This window comes from Cryptomeria japonica, chromosome 2 (assembly GCF_030272615.1).
Source record: "Cryptomeria japonica chromosome 2, Sugi_1.0, whole genome shotgun sequence".
Lineage (NCBI taxonomy): Eukaryota > Viridiplantae > Streptophyta > Pinopsida > Cupressales > Cupressaceae > Cryptomeria > Cryptomeria japonica.
In genome coordinates, this window is record NC_081406.1 from 525146201 (window position 1) to 525167301 (window position 21101).

Sequence of the window (21101 nt, forward strand, 5' to 3'; positions counted from 1 at the left end):
CGCAATGTCCTCCCATGGCAAATATTGGCATCTTAAACTGAGATTTCCTCCTCTCTATTTGTACCATTTTGCTTCTATATTGGAGATAAGTCACTTTGATTATTTCTTCACCTGAATTAAGTTATAATTTAGTTTATTTGAAGTAATTTATAGATTTGTTATTTAAAGTTATATCTTCATTAAGTGACAAATTCTTCATCTCACTCCTCAAAGAGAGGATATTGATTCTTGGATAGATTTGTTTAAGAATGAGAATTCGTCAACAAAATTCAAGTCTTAAGAAAGTAAGATTCCCTCGAGCTCACCTGTCCTATTCTTTTGGAACAGCAAAGGCACAATGGAGGTTTCCTCCCCAAGATCTTTGACTAGATGGGTGAAATATCTTCTATGAGGTTTGAAACATGCTCATGAAATTTTTAGGGTCAATACCAAATATAGATGTTTTCAAAAGCTAAGCTAAAAGCAAATAGAATAAAAAGGTCAAGTGGAGATTTATGCTATGGTTAAGGATTTCTTTCTTCTATCCCTTTCCATGAAGATTGTCTTAGAACCCTCCTTGATGACTCATAATTTCTAGGTAGATCTAGTTTATTGTCAAAAGATGGATCTAAGATTTAACTCGATTGTGGAAAACATAAAAGTGGTACCTCTTTGGGTGAAACTCTCTAGGTTGCCTCTTAATACTAGAGAGATGAAAGTCAATTAAATTTGAGAATACCCTTTTGTTCACTACAACTATCATAGATTGGGTCAGTGTGAAAAACCACCCATAGCTGGAAAATAAGTCAGCTAGAGGAAGAAGGAGAAGGTTGATCAGCCTGGCTCCATAGACATCAAAGATCCAATTGAGAGTAAGTTGAATGAGAAGGCGGCTCCCTTGGTGCAAGAGGAACAAGGTATTGCTATTGAAATAGCTGGCTTTGAACCATAGCAAGTTGTTCATACATTTATAAGTGCAAGCCCTAGGAAACAAAGGAATTTTAAATCTTTAAGGATTTTTTATTAATACGAGCTTTCTTTCTTTGGAAACCCAAGAAAATGGGCCTTGTGATTTGAGAAGTGCGAACTACTTGGCAAAATGGGTGCATCTGGAATGGTAAAAGTTGTTGATGATATTAGCTTATTGCAGATGGCACTGCCTTCTCTTAGCATGCCTTTGCCAAACAAGGAAAAACGAGAGATATAAGATTTGTGCCCTAGCAATTAGTTTGACATGAAGTCATCAAGAAGCTTTAAGTTTTCTGATCGAGCATCAGCTCCTAAAAAAGGAAGAATGATTAGGAAGCAAACCCACTTCATGATATAGAAAGCAAGGCAGATGTTGGAGTTCAAGGTCTTCAAGCCACCTGATTAATTCATGCTTTTGGTCTTTGGTATGTTGCTGACTCTTCTGCAATTACTTTTGAGTTTATTGCTGTTCTTTTACAGCCATACTATTCTGGGTCTATTTAGGTATTGCATTGCTGATTTACCTTTAATTCAAAAAATAATCATCACTTTTTAAAAAAAAAACTCAAGAAACGGGACATGGCAGGTATTGATTACTCGGTATTAAAAGGGAGGGTTTTTTGAGCATAAGGCCGGTATGATGTGGATTCTATACTACTGCAAACATTGATTTGAAATGATTATATATTTTATCATCTAACTGCAAGTAAAGCTAGGATAAATAGCCACCAAAAGTTTTTGCAAGATGCCAAAATACAAAGGATAATATGAGCTGCTTCACTGTGCTCTGTGGGCCTTAAAACTTCAACTCCCTCCTGCAAACAGTTCATACAAGAATGTCTTTTACATAGATTGACAAATGGAATTGTGTGCACCATATCCCAGAACTTTGATTGTTTCTACAGCTATAGCTGGTACAAAATTCTCGCACATTTGTTGGAATTCTGGAACAAGGTATAAATTGCAATTTTTGTTCACATTGTGGTGTTCAGATAATCTTGCCACTTTAGATAATGTGAAATTAAGGTATGCTTATTAAACTGGTGTTTAATACCAAAAAACAACAGCATCGTTCATCTTAACTACTTTCAGAAAAATGGTTAGGAGGCATTTCATGTCTACAGAGCATACAACTTAAAAGAGTTGCCATGGGATTGTTATATGCAACAAAAAAGCATGTTTTGCATTACATGGATTGTCAGGACTTGCTAGTGTGAAGTAAAAATTTAATGTTGTTGATTCAAACAGAACATTGGGCATGTAAGTCTCACAAGGTTAACACTTAGGCTTTAGTGCTCTTTAGCAACGCATTTTATCACATATCAGCTTCTACATTCATGTGCAGAAAAGGAAGGCAAACTGTAAACGATTAGCCACAATATGCAATCTCAGAATAGTCTCCTGGCTCAATTTACTTGCCATTTTTTTGCAAGGGAATAGGAAACATGTAAAAAATAGGCAATATCTACTTAATCTCTGCAGACCATGTAAGGGAATAGGCTATTAGGATATAAATGACATGAGAACAAGAGAGCAAGAAGTTCAGTTGCAGGAAAATCCATGAGAAAACTGATCTTGTAAATAAATAGAGGGTAGGGAAAACAGCTCTTAATTCAAGTAAAGCTACATAGATGGTTTGAATCAATGCAGATAGCAAGGCACTTGTTCAAGTTAGATTTCATGTTGCTTCTTGTTAGATAATAAAATCTTGGGAGTCAAACCTACATTGGAATTTATTGATGCGACTCAAAAATACAACCTGAATACTAATTATATTTTCATATTCTGGCTAACCTGATGTAGACACAATTCAAAAGTTAAAACTATATATACTGTCTTTTATTCTTATTTCAACCTCTTCTGATTTGAATTAATGTGGCATAAGATGTATATGTAAATGAAAATTGATGAATCTTTGAATTCAAAATTACACAGCTATCAGGAATGTGTGCTTAATGTATCTCTACTACTAAACTTTGCTGCCATCAGAGAATCACTGAAGTAAAGATACTCTGCAATTACCAAGTGCTTTAATTAGAACTTCTCTTAGAGTGCATACCATCACAAATAACATCTCCAATGTTTCTAAAACTTGCGATTGGGTCATTTTCCAATTAAGCATCAAGTGAAAGATAAGGTTAGTCTCCTAACAAAAATGGATGTCATTCAATGGACCAACCCCATACAAAAGTCCCTTCCTACAAATTGAGCTTCATATTGAACAATCATTAATATTGCAACAGGATTAGAATGTTGCAATTGCCTGCTCGAACATGCAAATGTGAAAGACTCCAGAGCTACCTGCTATTGTACTATTTTGAGAAAGCATATTGACAAGAATAAGGTACTTTTCCTTTCTGTTCAGTCATGACTGGTATAGTACAGAATAATGTCTCTCCTCTGATACTATCAAAGACAGAATTAGACACTGCCCATTTACAAAATTGTTGTTCCAATTCAATCACTTTCCTCTTCTTCTATTACTGGCTCTGCAATACACAAAATAAGAAATTCAAATAATTTATTGAAAATAACAAAAATCAGTATACAAAATACAAAAACAGTGGTATACCATTGTTCATATTCATCCACCAGCACTTTTACACACATATTATTCCACTATTCCAGCCATGATCCTCTTATGCCATGATGTTCCTTCAATTAAACTTAATCTGGACGATGTCTTACACACTCTTCTTGTTGTAACCAATTTTTATTCAGTCCTATTAAGTGTTTCTGCATAAGAGAACATCTTTCTTTGAAGGAATGAGAGGGGTATTTCTCTCAGCCAAAAAAAACCGCCAAACCACTTGCAAGCACAAGCTAGCATAACTGATTAAAAAATTGAACAGAAAAAATGTACTAAAATTCAAGAAATCAAGCTAGTTTGTACTGATACTGTTATCTTGGAGAGAGCATATATGTGCATACTTGACACATTGTACCTTCTTGGGGATAATCCTAACCTTCTTTCGATATCAAAAAACCTGACCACTGACAGTATTGCAAATTTGCAGGAAAGGACCAAACTCAAAAAGGCTAGCTATTTTGCATGCCAACTTTGGAGACAACAAAAATAATTTAAGAAATTTTCCACTATGATGAGAATCTCATAGGGTGCACGTGTACTATGTATACCCACCATTTTTCTATAGCATACAACCTGGACACAAATATTGTCTTGCAGATTAGTGGACAATAACTCGACACAAAGCAACTGGTAATTTTGTATTGCAGATTCTGAGATAGAACTAAATTAGAGAACAACGTTCCTTTTATTGTTCACTTTTACAAATGAAATGCAGTGATACACAGATAAGACAACAAGCAATGAAATGCAGTGATACACAAATTGGTCTGTAGGGCAAGTGAGCATAAAAGGAAGGTAGAGATTATGAAGACAACCTTTTCAAGATGCTACATCTCTAATGGTAATATTTCTAGAATTAGAGATGTAGCATCTTGAAAAGGTTATAAGAGTCTCAATACAAATCACTGGATCTGTGTGGAGCAGTATGTAGCGTAACATCGGAATAGCTGAAGAATTTAACTTACTGGATGCACAAACAAATCAAGCAGCGTGTTGTCAAGCAGACAATTATTAACAACCTTAAGAGTTGGTAATCATTTAACCGATTACCGGACATACATATTTCTAGAATTACAACTTACTCAATTTTTAGAGCTCAAGTTCTAACTGAATTTATTTCACAAAAAGGAATGCCAAATAAGTCTGGAAGATTTTTCAAAGAGTAAAGAATCAGAATTAGCACTCAATGTTTGAGGAACATTGTTCACCATGCATACTGCTCCATTCTGTCTAAATTAAGAGTTAAAAAAATTAATATGTATCAGGTTCATAGTTCACCATAAAAGCAACACATCCTGAAGATAGAATGCACGATGTCAAAAACCATATGTATGAATGCAAGTACCTGTGCTTCAAAGGAATTAGAAATTACCTTCGCAAGTACTAAACATATTTAGTTATAATGTTGTAGGGTCAACTGTTAAAATTCAGCACGTGGTATACATTTTCTGTACCAAGGATGAAAAAATCGGCAAAAAATCGTCCAAATCGCGATTTATCGGGAGTCATTTGTCCCGCCGATTTAATCTGCTAAAAAATCATGGACGATTTTTGGTAAAATATAGCGATTTCCGCAGGGAAAAAATCGCGATAAGATCGCGATTAAACTGTTAAAAATCGTCGTGGGCCGCGTGGGGAATGAGCGTGAATTTATGGGGATGCAACTGGCGTGTTAGGGTTTTAATATATGTTTGATGAGATGAAAATTGCAACCTGCCCATGTGTGCACAATTAGGTTTCACGCAATTCAATGCTACCAAAGTGGTCGGGCAGGTGATAACTTCACATTCAGTACGTTTTGATGTGAGGTGTTAGATTCTAAGTATCCACGATAAATAAATTAATAATTTACTCTTGGCTTTTACTATTTCAAAAGTATACAATTTCAGGTGTTAGGAATAAGATTTAATTAAAATATATTTTGGGAAATGGATAATTATTATAATTTTTTAACTATAATATATTTTGCGAAATGGAAAATTATTATATATTTTGTCTATCTATATTATTAAGAGTGTTGTGTTAAAAAATATTTAAGTTGATTGTTAGGGTTAGTTCAGTCGATCTCAACGGTCGCTCTAGATAGTCTAAGTTGTGGGGATGAGGGTCCGTTGCATATTGCTCGGGAGGTTATATAGGAGATTTGCTCAATAAAGATGAAAGCTTTGGTTGCTCGATTAAACTCCCGATACCCCGATTGAAATTAAAAAAATATTTGTCTTTAATGCAAATTTCCTCATGCAATAATATATATATATATATATAAACACACACACACACATATATATAAAGTTATAAACAATTTAAACTCATTGTTACTAGATTAAATCTTGGCAATACTGGTTCAAGATACACTACAAATGTTATAGCTGGTTGGAATGTAACATTGCTAATATTTTAAGAAATTATATATTTCCAAATGTTCGATAATTTTGCTGATTTATTGCCCCGATTTTTTCCCAATTTTTTGCTGATTCCCGATTTTTTTTTAAATTTGGGCCAAAAGATTTATTGTTGATTAAGATTTTTACATCTTTGCTCTAGGGTTTGAAACAAATTGACTAACCTACCTTCAATCAAATCTGTTACTATTGAGTGCACTAACCTGCATACACAAATTTCTGAAAGTACAAACAATAGAATGATAATACTTAAATTGGAAATATGCTGTTGCTGGAAAAATAAAATTTATTATTCTAAAAAAATTCTGAATATGAAAGATGCATGTCACAAAGTCATAAATAAACCCTAATTTTAGATTGTATTTCATACCCAGAACACTCTAAAAATAAGCTAATTGCCCAAAATAGCACCTAAAAGGCTGCAGTCCCTTAAAACTCAGCAAGACAAAAATCTGTTCTAGAAACTCAGGTTCTGCTGTTGTGGCCAGCTACACCAGCTGAGCAACAAAAAATCTAACACCCCCTCTTTGCAAGGAAGATGTTCTCCTTCAACCTGTTGTGACGTTTTCACACATCGCCCCATTGCAAATGGGGACCCATGTTTTTTGCTTTTTAGGGTTTGTTTTCTAGGTCTTTTAGGGTTTTGTTAGCTAGCCTTTGCATTTTGAGTGTCGCCCAGGTGATCACATGGATAAGCAAGTCCGGCTTGAGTGAAGTCTGGAATGTCCTGAAATTTGGGCTAAGTCTGGAATGTCCTGATCCTGAAATTTGGCTAAGTCTGGAATGTCCTGATCCTGAATTTGACTAAGTCTGGAAACTGAAAAACCTCAAAAAACTAGATTTTGCAATATAACTCCTGGAGGTCTGAAACCACTCTCAAACATCCTAAAAGTATATATGGAATATAACTTAAAGTATAAGTTATATTGTCACTTATACTTAAATGTTATATTCCATTAAAATTGTCCTGATAGAGAGTTCGAAAAGTCAAATTTCGCTCCGGACCTTCACTGAGATTCCAGAGCGAAAAGCGCTCCTGTCCCTCTCCAAGGGTCCGAGGCGAATCGCTCATGTCCCTCACCAAGGGACCAGGGCGAAAAAGCTTATTTGAGCCATTCCTCGCCTTGTTTGGTTAAATTGAGACATCAAAGGCATGGTGAAGGACGAAATGAGCATGATAGAGCATCCAGACTTGATCAAAAACAATGAAATGATGAAGTTTTTGCCTAGAAGGTCAAATTCGCTCCTGTCCCTCACTGAAGGACCAGAGCGCTTTTCTTTATATGCACAATTTTAGACCTTTTTTGGACATTAACTTTTATTCATAGCATGAAGTAAGATGATATCTTCCTTAGCCAAGACATTTTTTGATGAAAATTGTAACGATTTGGCCTAGAGAGCAAAAATCGCTCCTGTCCCTCACTGAAGGACCGGAGCTTGAATTCCAATTTCGCATTATCCTTGCAAGATTTAAGTGGTTTTGCGATTTGAGGAGGTCAAGGGAAGTATGTTTTGCCCGTTGAATATAACTTAAGTACGCCACAATGAAGAAAATCGGACTAAGTAACAAGTTCGCCCCTGTCCCTCTCCAAGGGACCAAAGTGACTGGCAAGGGCGCTCCTGTCCCTCTCCAAGGGACCAAAGCGATTTTCCCTCAAGACAAGATTCGAGCAAGAGAAAAACAAGTTTTACGTTTGAGGTGGGTGAAGGAAGACGCAATCGATCCGTTGAAGATAATTTTCGAAGCTAGCAAAGGACGAATTGGCTTGTAATTGCAAAAGTGCTCCCGTCCCTCACTGAAGGACTGGAGCTTGAATTTCAAATTTGCACTGTTCTTGCAGGATCAAGACAATTTTATGATTTGAAGAGACCAAGGAAAACATGATTTATCCATTGAATATAATTTGGAAGGCTAACAAAGGACGGATAAGCTTGGATTTGCAAAATAGCTCCTGTCCCTCACCAAGGGACCAGGGCGAAAATGCTTTAAAGTGCACTCATTTCAAAGATCGAATAAATTGAACTCGAAATTCTAAGTAAAAATGCCATCTTGGACGTCAAAAATGAGGTCTTGGACGTAAAAAACAAGAAGTGTGAGGTCTAGAATGAGATCGCTCCTGTCCCTCACCAAGGGACCAAAGCGATCTTGTTAATAGCCATTATTTTTCATGATTGGGCGCCAAATATCCTTCAAATTTCATTAAATGCCAGATTCGATAAAACCTTGAAATATTTTTGGCATTTAATAAAAGCGCATGGTATTTAATAATTAATTTTGAGCCTAAAAAAATCGAATTTTTTAATTATAAAGGCATTTAAAATTAATTATTATTATTTTAAAAATAAAAAAATAAAATAAAATTGGAGCGCTTGGGGTATTATTTAATGTTTTTATCAAGTCAGCCTCTTCTTTTATTAATTTTTATTTATCTTTTGGCCTATTTTTCCAAGTCGGCCCATGGAAATACAATGTTGAGCGCTCTATATATTTGAGGCATGTTTTTCATTATTCAAATCATTCACTCATCATTTCAAGTGCGATTTGGAAGAGTAATTTGAGGAGCGAATTTCTACCAGAAGTGGAGACTAAGAAGGGCGAAATTCATCTTGAAGGCTATTGGAGAGGCGTATTTCTTGCTAGATTGGAGGATAATTTCCAGATTTTTGAAGACATTTGAAGGCGAATTTCCAAATCTTGAAGAAGCTAGTGGAAGATGGATTTCTTTTCCAAGCTAAAGGGGGCGCATTTTGCTAAAGGGAGTCTTGATCTACATTTTGCCTAGCGAATTCTCCTATTTTTGCATCATTTTTTAGAATTAACTCCCAAGTGGAGGTATGGCAAAATCATCTTGACACCCTTATTCAAGGTTTGATTTTTTTTAAGCATTTTTGGGAAAAATCTAAGTATTACATGGTTAATTAGGAAATGATAACTCAAGATTTATCATGAAGTTTCCTAATTAAAATCTTGAATATTCCTTTTAAAGTTTGATTTTTAGATTTCAAGATATATTACTAATTTTGAAATGTTGTGTAGGTATCAAGATGGCGACTCCAAGCTCGAAAGATCTACAAATCGGAAGACTCTCCTCAAGGAAAATCAAGCCAGATCAAGGACGATCAAGCAAGGACAAGGACGACCTTCTTCGATCCAGCCTAGCATCGACAAGGACGATCTTCTTTGGACTAACGTCATCAAGGGCGACCTCTTCCAATCCAGTATTCCAAGGCGAGGTACATCAATCATCCTGCACATCAAGGACACAAGAAGTTAGAACAAGGGTTCGTTGAAGAAGCAGATAGTTCCAGATGAATTAATTAAAGCTAGCTTCTCAACAACATCAAGTTGAATATCTACCAAGTTACAAGTGTCAGACAAGGTGGCATCCTAGTCATCACTTCTCCAATCAGTGTGGTCCACCTCAGCATTTCCAGATTCAATGTACCTAACTCATGGAAGGTGGCACAAACTCCGATGTACCTACCCCGGCTATCCATTGGTCGATTTTTCCAGAGAGGACATGTGTCCAAGCAATACAATTTTATCATTGGTCGAGCATTAAATGTTATGTAATGGTTGTAACAAACCCTAATTAGGGTTTTCATTGTTGAATCTTGGCCATTGATCTCGAATTGATCTAAGCCATCGAATTGTATTGAGGGCACTATATAAGCCCTGGCATTTCATTTTGTAAAGGCAATTAGCAATAATTAGAATAGATAGTTAGAGAGTGAGAATAGTTAGAAATAGTTAGGAATAGTTGGAAGCAATTAGAGTAGAGTAGAGAGAGAAGGCAAAGATTGTTGCCAAGATGTTGTTGTAAAAGACTTGTAACTTCATTGAAGAAATGGTGAAATTTATGGGTCGATTCGACAATTTGCATGGTCTTTATACTTCTCATATTTGATTTCATGTTATTAGATGAGTGGAAGAAATGTGCTTGATTGATGGTGAAATTCGTATATCCATACTACTAGCAGTTTGTTGATTGCAGACTTGCCTTGCGTAGTCAACTAGAATCATTCAGCTTAAGCTTAACTTCAATTGTCGCTTCTTCATTGATATGCATCAACCTGATGGTGTCTATGCCTGCAGTGATGATTTGAACATCATAAAGCTTCCCTTCGAAGATCGCACTAGCCTTGTGGAGATGGTCCTGCGATGTCAAAACAAGACCTAGTTAGAATTTCATCAAAGATCAATCATTGCTCCTACATTCCTTAGTATTGGGATTAGATTCTCTCCTCGCCCTCCTCTTTTTTCCTTTTTTTCAAGTCAAAGTTAGTAAAATCCTGTGTCCAGCAATATTCAAAGCAAATCAGAAGTTCAGGCATCAAATGTAAGTCCCCTTGTGATTCCAGCAAATCACATCATACCACAAAGAGCTTATCCACATTTAGAGACCCTACATACAAGAACCTTGAAGTCATCCTGATTGATCCTTTTTCGCGATATCTTCAGCAATCAAAGGCTTTACTCAAGAGAGGATAAGGTACCTTTAGGTATTTTATTCTGTGTTTGATAGTGTACAAAATACACGTCAACACAACCCCAACTTCTCTCTCAATATTTCAAACTTCCCTTTTGACAAAGGTTTTACCAAAATGTCTGCAACTTACTCATCTGAAGGTATATATTGAAGAATTATTGCTCCCTTCTAAACTCTGCCTCTAGGAAAAAGAACGAGCATACCTATATTTAGAAAAATCTATTTAAAAGCTGCCGAGGAATATCATTATGGAGACACCTATTTTTATTTATTTAAATTGTTCTTTCTTTATTGACTTTATTTTACTGAGTTATTTTAAATTTTTTGTAGATTAACTTATACACCATAAAAATGTTACGAGACACAGATTGATTTTACAATTTGTGTACTTTATAACCTAATTTACCTACACTTGTATTATATGAATCCTATATATAACCCTAAATAAATTGTAACCCCTTCTAAACACTAACACTAACTGTACCCCTAACCCTAAATTTTATTTAACTTCAATTCTACTGATTTCCACAATCCATGATAATGAAGTAAAGAGCTTCTGGATTTATTGTGTCAATAAATCCAGAAGCTCTTTACTTCTTTATTGAGCTTAAAAACCATAACCATAATTGAACTATAATCCTATCCCTAGTTAGTTCCTAACTGTAATTAAAATCTTATCTTATTCTCTATTCCTAACCATAAATAAAATCTTTAAAACCTTATCTTATTCTCTAAATTTTTTTAATTAATTAAAAATATTTAATATCTTTATCTTTGAATAAAATCTTATTTTAATATTTTATTATCTAAATTCAATCTTAAACGTAACCTAAATAAAATTTGTAAAGAAATCTTATCTTATTCTCTAAATCCTAAACGTAACCTAAATAAAATCTTAAAATTTTTATATTATTTTTTCAATTATTATAATTAATTAAAAATGTTCAATATTGTTATCTTAAATAAATTTGTAATTCATATTTTATTATCCTATTATCTAAATTCCCTCTTGCTTTTAAAATCTAAATTTATCTTTAAAATTTTCAAAGAAATCAAATAAAATCTTTTTTTAATATTTTATTATCCTGTTACTTAAATTTCATCTTGCTTTCAAAATCTAGAATAAATTTAAAATATCTTAAATTATATATGTTGCTTTTTGACTTTGTGAACACAGATGTAGACTTCCTATATGAGAGTGGTACACGCCTTTGGCATAATGAATATCAATATGCTTGGAGTGATCATGAAACAATGGATTTTCAAAGAGTTTGCTACAACTCTAATTGTCACGGTACACTCTGCCTCCTCCAACATCTAATTTGTAAGTTCTACTAACAGCTAGTGAAGCCAAAGAGCCTCACAACTAAAAAAAATTGCTGCTATGTACTCCAGTTCAGCTAAACTTTATGCTACAACTGCCTATTTCTTATTGAAACAGTATATCATACCTAACCCCACACTAGAACAAAGCTCTAAAGTGCTCTTCCCAGCACTAGCATCACATACCCAATCTGAATCCACAAAGCTATGCAACATTAAATCTTTGTCTCCAACCCATAACGAATTGTACTCTTCGACTATCAAAGCACACATTTTGCAGCAATTCGATAAACTTGCCCTAGCTTAACAAAAAAACTAATTTGATGTATATATTGTCAAACAAATATCAAGTATAACATTTACCAAGTACATTAGAGAACCTATCAATTGTTTATAAAATTATATACAAATGGATCCACCGAATCGGATTCTAAATCTACACTCAAATTCATTTTTCGAATCATTGGAGGAGCAAGGGACTTACAATCCAACATCTGAAATCTTTTTAGAATTTCTAATTTATACTTATCGACTTAGGTGGACTTCTCTTGTACCTTGACATACTACAAGACCTAAGAAATAATGGATAAGACTGCAATATATTTCTTGTCAAATTCAACTCCCAACTGCCTCTAGAGTCATACTATGAGCTTCTCAACATTTCCTATAAGAATAAGATCATCCACATATGACCTGTTAATGGGCCAAATTGGACTAATCCAATAAACAATAGAGATACAGTAGTAGAGTGGTCAGCACCAAACAAAGGTTGGATCAAAATTAACTTTGATGGAGCATCTAAAGGAAACCCTAGGCTGTCGCAACCTGGCTGTGTTGTCCGAGATTGGAAAGGAAGTATGTGGGCATGGGGTACACAAAAACTCGGATTGGGCACTAACAATGAAGCAGAAGCCAAAGCAGCACTCCTAGCAGTGAAAATGGCAAGGAAACTATCTATTTCAATTTTCAATGCTTCATCTCGAGGGTGATTCACAAATAATCACCAATGCATTGATCTAAGGTGAAGCAAAAAGATGGAAATTAGATAAATTGGTGAAGGTAATTAGAAGTTGGCTAGCTACCTTCAAAAATTTCAAAATTACAATATTAAAAGAGAGGGTAATGAGCTGGCGGACAAGCACTCCAAGCTGGCAGTGGATTTAATGCAAGGTAATAATGATTATGATTGGGGAGATCTTCGAGGAAGAAGAGATGATGAGATGGCGGTAGGGGAGGACGATATGTCAAGCCAACAAGGAGAGGAGTAATTACCCTCCATTGAACTGCATCCTTACAAGGTGGTGGTAAGCATGTGGAGATGATTATAGCATCCCCGAGAAGACAAATTTCTCTCATAGTGCAATTTGGGTTTGGGCTCTTTGAACGTTGCGTTAAACATTTTTCCACATTTGCACAAGGGCAAGTTGGATTAGGGTGGAGAAGAAGATGCAAGCAAACTTTTCATTAGAGACTTTGAAGCCCATGGTTGCGTTTTGAGGCAAATTTTCAAAGTAAAGCCTCAAGCATGTCTTCAAATTCGAAGACTTTTTGAATTTCTCCACAAAGTGTCAACGGTGCTTGGGGACGAATTTATAAAGGTAGAGTATAAGTATAGGACAAACATAGACATAGCATCCCCATTCCTAGCATGGTTCCTAAAGCTAGGAACAAAGGAGGATGCTCACTGGATCATGATCCAATGCGTCCATGAAGAATGGTGTTGGGCCTTGCTTTCCTTATTGCCATCACTAGACTGGGGGAGGGCTTTGTAGCCCAAGGTGGTGATTGGCTTCATGTTGGGGAATTCATTTCCCCTTTGAGACCATTTTTCTTGTGGAATGCCTCCAAGGATAAGGAATTGAGGCGAGCAGCTGCCCAAATCGGAATGAGTGGCATAAAGGACTATCTTAGGGCACAGGAGGCACAAGCTCGTCATGCAAAGTAGAACCAGTTCCAGAGTGAAGGCAACGGAAGGAAGTGGAACCAAAAAGCAAAGGGGGCATCCTTAGGGATTGAAGAACACCAAAGCACAAAGGGTCGAGGGAGAGTCCATTGCAGCATCAAGTCACGGGAAACCGAAGTAAGTTGCAAAGTCTGGGGCAACTTCCAACCACAAGTAGACAGGGGGTGGTCACTTTTTGTTTTTTGGTGTGGTGACAAGATCCATCTTAGTTTCAGTTTGAAAGTAAATATGAATTTGGTCTGTTCTGATCATTTTTTTGGTATCGACTCCATCAAGTGGACAATGTAAATTCATCGTATATTTTGTAAGGAATAGAGTTGAATCTATCAAAATGGGTGTACAAGGTTGTGCTTTTGGTCGTAGTTGTAAATTTTGTTAATCGATGGTGCGGGATGTCAATTGCAAATCAAACAGAGTAAGGTGTATTTTTATTTTTATTTTTTTGGGGGGGGTCTGGTATTGTTTACGAGTCAAAAGCTAAATCCAAGATTTCATACTATGTAACGTCTATATTTTACTATTAATAAAATAATATAATATTTACCAATCAAAAAAAAGATCATCCACATACAAAACTAAAAAATAGAAGATTAATTTTATTGAATAAATAATAAAGATTAGGATTTGCAACAATTTAATGAAGCCCAACATTAATAAGCACTCATCAATTCAAGAATGCCAAGCATGAGATGCTTGCTTCAACCCATACATGGCCCTTTTCATCCTCCATACATGGGTATCTTGCCCATGCAACTCAACCCCTTCCTCTTATGTTATCATTCTGAAGGGCTATTTTTGCACCCATCTGATATAAAGGCCAACCACAATAAGAAGCAAGGATTATAATTACCTATACAAAACTATACCTTGCAACTTGAGCAAAAATCTCATTATAATCTACTGCCTCTTTCTAAGAGAAACCACTTGCACAATCTCCCAAACATCATTTTGAACAATGGATTTATGCTCCTCTTCCATGGCATCTCACCATACCTACTTTAAGTTTGCCTTCACAAAAGTGAAAGGCTTAGCATCAATGATAGAAGACATTAAAACAACATAACTTGGAAACTTCGTAGGTGGATGGCTCACTCTACAAAAAAAATCGGTGCTCCTGCTTGCTCTTGTGCCTACTACGAAGTTTGGGTAAACCATTTAGGCTTCCTAGCTGTTTTAGATGAGGCTAAGGTATCTTCAGCCTTACTAAACCTTGGTTGATCAGCAAAAGAAATGACTGCATTTTGCTGATCTGACTTTGGAACAGCAGGTCGTTTCATGTCCTCAATCTTTAGGGGAGGTTCCTAAGGATTAAGGGACCAAACATCCTCATCAAAATTAACATCTATACTCCCAAGAATGTTTCTTTGTGATAAAACATGAACTAGGAAACCTTGGGGGACTCACCATATCCCACAAAGACACCCTTTAGGCTAGAAGATTCAAACTTGGTTCTTTTCTCTTCTAACACATGAAAGTAAACAAGAATTCCAAACACCCCAAAGTGAGAAACATATAGTCTCTAATGAAGGCTTCTTGTAGAGTCTTGTCATTCAACACTACAAGCTTGAACCCATATAAACATGGGCAGATCTAAGCCATGAATCGTAGACTATAAACTCTGTGATGGGCTTGTTATTTTTTGTACAACCCCATTCTACTGAGAGTTGTAAGGCAATGTCAACTCCCTCTTGATCTTTGCATTTTTACAAAAATCATCAAAATTCTTGGGGATTACACACCTCCATTTTCAAACCTCAACACTTAAATCCTTTCCACAAGAACATTAAATGATTAAACTCTTGAAGTTTCCAAAGATCTCATCTTTGATCTTCATGAAACAAATACAAGTTTTCCTTGATGAATCATTAATTAAATAAACATTTTCAGCCAACAAAACTACTAAGACAATGCAAGAACATCTAAATGGATCAGATCTAGTATTCCTTTTGATTTGTGTTCATTGCTTAAAAAAAAGACAGTCTTGATGTGCTTGCCAATGACCATCCTTTGTGATGCAGTCAAAGATATGGCACCCGGTGAAAGGCAGCTAATCAAAACAACCGCTCACATGTTCACTTAAGCCACTTAGTCAATTCAAACATACAAGGACCTATACCCAGTTCAAATATACATTATTCAAGGAACAACGATCAACATCTACATCAATCAAATCTAGATTACATACTTGCCTCATAGGCACACAGTCTAACAACAAGGGTTTACAATCTCCTTCTCAATCTCAAACTTCTCTTACACATACAGCAATAGACTTCAACATAAGCCAAACAAGAACATACTTTTGTATCCTTCTATCACAAACTTATCTACACTCTCCCACCTCGTATCCCTTACTCTTACAATTGCAGCCACAGGCTTTTACAATAGTTAATCAAGGAGTATCTATGTATCTTTCTTCCTTCTCTTATTGCTCAGTCCTTAGCAAAGGAGGAAAATATTTTGAAAAATTCTCTCCATACTCTCCCCTACCTTCTGCAAGCATAGGCAAAAGAAGCCCAGAGCAAAGTCCTAAGAAGACTAGCCAACAAAGGAAAACATAAAAACCACATACCAAAATTAAAGCGCACACCAAAATCATTTTTTTGCGCAATGCAAGATTGCTTTTGGACCCAAATGCTCCTACATAACTTTACATACACTTGTATTTTCTACCTTGAAGTTTGGTGATCCATGGACCACATCCTTCAAAAGAGGTAGAACTCCATAGTGCAAGTGGCCAAATCTCTTGTAACAAATCTTACACAATTTGTCACTATCATCTATCAAGGTTGCCTACTGGTTTGGATTCGCAATCAGCCTATAAAGACCTCCTTCACAAATACCTCTAGCTAAAACTTCACAAAGATTTTAGCTGCATTTATTTATGATCACTTGTTGATCATCAAATCCAGCCACACTTAAATTTGCATGGCTGAAACTAAAAGTTCCCTTTTTTGCATATATCAACGAACATATTCTAGTCATAGAACATATGGCATCACCACCAAGTTCTACTAGTATAGCAGCATTTTGCCATTGAGACCTATTGAGAGCCTTCTCATTAATGGTCTCGTCTCAAGATGCCCCATTGTGGACATACCACTCTACTCCAAAAATGGTGTTAGAAGATGAACATGAAACCATGGAAAAAGAAATCTTAGGCCTAGATAAAATCTCATCATCTATTAAATCTTCTACACTCCATGCCAACTACTTCTATTATTGTTGTTGCTTTTGTTGGAAATCTGAGTTGTTTGGTTGATATCTGAGTTTGGTTGTCATTGATGTCAAACTTGGTTGTCTGGATGGAGTATGGTCCGGATATGATCCTATACTATTGCAGGTTTCTTTGTCTAGTGTTTGGTGTTGTTGTTGAGTTTGATGCTTTGGTGTTGGCTGTGGCAAGTTCACTATGCAAGAAAGAGTTTTAAATGTATCTTTGTCTAGTGTTTGGTGTTGTTGTTGAGTTTGATGCTTTGGTGTTGGCTATGGCAAGTTCAATATGCAAGAAAGAGTTTTAAATGTATGCAGCAAACAATGTTTAATTTCTCAATGGTAAAATGCTTTGCATTCCTCCGGATGGCAAAGATTATGTTTTATAAATGTTGCATCGACTACTTTTCTGATTCGTGTAGTGCAAAAGTTGGTTGTTACTGTACTCTGACAGTAAGGGAGTCTCAAACTGGTCCGGAAAGTCTTTGGTGGCCTCCAGATATGTTGAATCTTATGTTGCAGTTCATGGACATGTTTGTGTGGTTTGTGCAATGTTTTTAGTTCAATTCTCTGATGGTGTTTCTATTCCACAAGTGAACTATGTTGGTTTACAACTTGGTATATTCAATTATGTTGTGGTTTGATGTCTCTGGTTGGATTATCTTGTTTGGATGATACCTTTTGGTTCGGATATGCATTGAAGGTTGAGATAGAACATTGCTATGGGTCTTACCTTGTTGGGTAGAGATCCGCATTAGGTCATTTGCATTGGAAAATGTCTTTTGGCCGACTGAGTACTAAGTCTTATTATTTATTTACACGTTTCATTTGGTGAGGACTTTCGAAGATGTGTTGGTGTGTGCAGTTCGTTGGATTCGACTTGGAAGAATGTATTGTGATGCTTTTGGGTCCCCTCTTTCTCCTAGAGTGGACCACTTTGAGTATTTTTGGTCCAGGTGGCTTATTTTGTGTAATAATGTTTATTTTGCTCTTGGCCAACCCTCAATTGGGTTTTTGATGATCTATCTTATATTTAAGGAGATGTGTGAGTTGTGAATGGGATAGTGTGTAAATTGATGAGAAGCAAATGTGAATGATGTGCAAGCAGATTTGAGACTGCAGATGTGCTAAAGTCAGTTTGTGAAGACAATGTATTTTCACAAAGGTGATTATCAAAGATGTTTTCCATGATGTTGGTCATTTGACACAGAGGTAGGACAATTTCATGATCAGGAGATTCTTCTCATATCAGTTCTGCTATTTTTTCTATCATTGGAAGACAGTGGGTCTCTTGGCAGCCTCTTTTGTATCTTGCTCTCAAGTAGTGTGCCTCAGTTGAGCAAGTCCATGTATCTTGCCCTAAGGTAGTGCACCTTAGTCTTGCAAGTCCATCAGGTGTATGATGCTCCTTGGTTGTCAGCCTAAAACTCTATAATCAATTATATTTATATTGTGAGTATGATTATCACCATGGTTTTTCCCTGATTGGGTTTTCCACATAAATCTGGTGTTCATGTGTTGATGGTTGATGTTTTTGGTGTTGTTGTTATTCATTGTTTAATATTAGTTAGATCAGATTTGACGTGTTCTAGACTGATTCGTTGTAATGTCCCCTTCTCCTCAATGACCACGTGAGAGTTGATTAGCCTATTTCATGTCATCCCGATAGGCTGATTAAGAGATATAAGGGAATATATACTGGTCACATCACTAATTTCTATTGGTGGAGAAATTGAAAAAAAGTGGAATATTATTATATGGCATCTTATATTATTATTTGGTGAGAAAAAGTTACTTATGTTATAAAATAAAATTATAAAAGTAAAGTGACTTTATTTATAAAAAATGATAATAAAGTCATAAAGTGACTTTATAAGAGTAAATAAAATAAAGTGAATTTTAATCCCACGTTGAGAGTGAAAGCTCACCAACGGTTTGGGAAGTCTTTATAAAGGAGCCTCATCCTTCCCCAAGACGGATGTTATGTGATCATTTGATATTCAAAAATTTCTCCATAGTTGCTGGTGTGACAGCGACAGCCATTTTTTGGGACGGAAACCCTCGGAAATTATTGTATTGGGCAGAAACCCAACTCCACGTAGAGAGATGGATTCATCCAAAATTCATTAATGGGCTTATTTGCAGTGACGTGAACAGTGTCATGAACAGTAATGCAAACAGTTCTGCTACAGTGACGTGAACAGTGCTTGCAGCAGGTTTAGATTTGTATGAGCAAGGGTTTGTTAGTATTTCATTGCTACCATCTTTGCCCTAGACAGCTACATTGGAGGGGAACATTCGCAGGTGTTAAGGGTTTGTAGAGGCTGCCATCACCTTCAATTTTGATCAGAATTGCTTCAGACGTCATCAGCAGAGCTGCAGATCCATTCCCAACCACAACAAGTCGCATTTGGCGTCATTTAGAGTCCACGCAAGCAAGCAAACAAATCGGGTATGTGAAGGAATTGAATCAGACCTTTTATTGGCAATGTAATGCACTATTCATATGATGTTTCAATCTGATAACATTGTATCAAACCTGATAATAAGTGTACTCAGACCTGATTTATGCCCAAGTAATATCATTTCTTTGAGATTAACTTGTCAAGTTTTATGCAATCATTCTCTATCATTTTCTATGCATTTCTATCTGATTTGGCAATAGACATAAACCCCAAACATAAACAATAATAGATAGCAGGAAGTTTTGTACCAAGTGTTTGACGAAATGTCAAACCCATCAAACTGAAAATCCAAGGGTAGTTTTAGCAGGGGTTCTTACTTTCACACCCCCCCCATCTCTCAGTCCTGCCGTGGGTTTAGCAGCTTTCCCTTCCCCTTCATCTTAGGGCACTGAAAAGTATAGTGACCAAACTTTTCACAGTACGGCTCAAATCATTCTTCCCTTGTTGAGAAAACTTTATATATTGTTGCTTTCCTTTCAAACCCTTCTCGGGTCCTTTTTTACCACTTTTCTAGGTTTTCTTCATCTTCTCAATAATAGTTTGATTTTAACTTTCTTCCAATCTAACTGAAGTAGCTTCAAGTCTAGTATCTTCCTAAATAAAAAGCTTCTAACAAGCACAAACACCCTGAACAAATAATACCTAGTACAGAGAAAACTAATCTTAAATTGTGGGTACCAACTTTTCATCCACCACCTTAACCCTAACTGCTAAAACTTGATCACAACATTCTATGCTCTTCATCAGGACGTGAATACTGTGTCTATGCCACTGATGCATGTGGTACTGAGTTTGATCTTTAGCAAAATCTTGCAGGACATGTTCACAATCTTATAAACAGTGGTCAAGACATCATACATCTCCTTCGCTGATTTCTTTTCAGTAACGTGAGGAATCAAATGATCTTTCATAGTATCCAAGATAAAATGCTTTGTCTTGACCATGTTCGTGTTATGCCCAGCCAACTGAACAAAATCAATTGGAAGTGTCAACATGCTTTCCACAAAGGACCCAAAAATCAACTTCTTCCGGCAGCATCTACAGCTTGCACTTCCAAGAGTAAAATTTGAAGCATCCTCTAGGTAGTCACACTCTCTAAGACCAGACAAATCATATTTTCAGCGGTTAAAACATACTGAAACTGAATAAATCAGCTGAAATTAAAGCAGATCAGCCAATTATTGCAAGTGCAAATCAACACTCTAATGGTTGGCACAATTAGGGCATTACACTCTACAACCTTAGCATAATACATCATAAACAAAATACATCATGAACTGTAGAAATTTAATCTCTTTAACTCCACAACCTTTCACCTATCCACGATAATCAGTCATTAAAGTAAAGTACTGAAATCTTCCAGCAACACCCAATCATAGGTAGCAGCAAATCTCATTCACGAACCTGGAAAACTCAGCAACAGTGTTTTAATACCATATTAAAATTCAGCACATGGTATGCTAATTATGCAATTAAAGGTTTGAAACAAATTGATTAACTTAACCTTCAATCAACCTGTACTTCTTAATGCACTAACCTGCATACACAAAATTCCTTATAGTACAAATAATAGAATGACAAAACAGAAACCAGAGTTCCACATTTGTTAAAAAATTATTATTTTGGAAAAATGTTGAATACAAAAAGGATGCCATAAGGTCATAAATAACCCATGAACTTGGTGCTCCAAAATAAGACAAAGGAAGCCTA

General features: G+C 35.9%; 1 protein-coding gene across 2 annotated transcripts in view; it reads right to left on the reverse strand.

Moving 5' to 3' along the window:
- Window positions 1-2945: 2945 nt before the first annotated feature.
- Window positions 2946-21101, reverse strand: part of LOC131052167 (uncharacterized) — a 71141-nt gene continuing 52985 nt past the window's right edge. The window contains exons 9-10 of one of the 2 annotated variants that reach the window (XR_009107296.2): window positions 3521-3684; window positions 2946-3437 (exon numbers count right to left, since the gene is read on the reverse strand). Coding sequence is in view for 1 of the 2 variants with exons in the window: in XM_057986774.2 (XP_057842757.1) it covers window positions 3406-3437 (32 nt within the window). In the remaining variant the exon portion in view is untranslated. The remainder of the gene's footprint in view (window positions 3438-3520; window positions 3685-21101) is intronic. The other variant, XM_057986774.2, reaches the window with a different exon arrangement.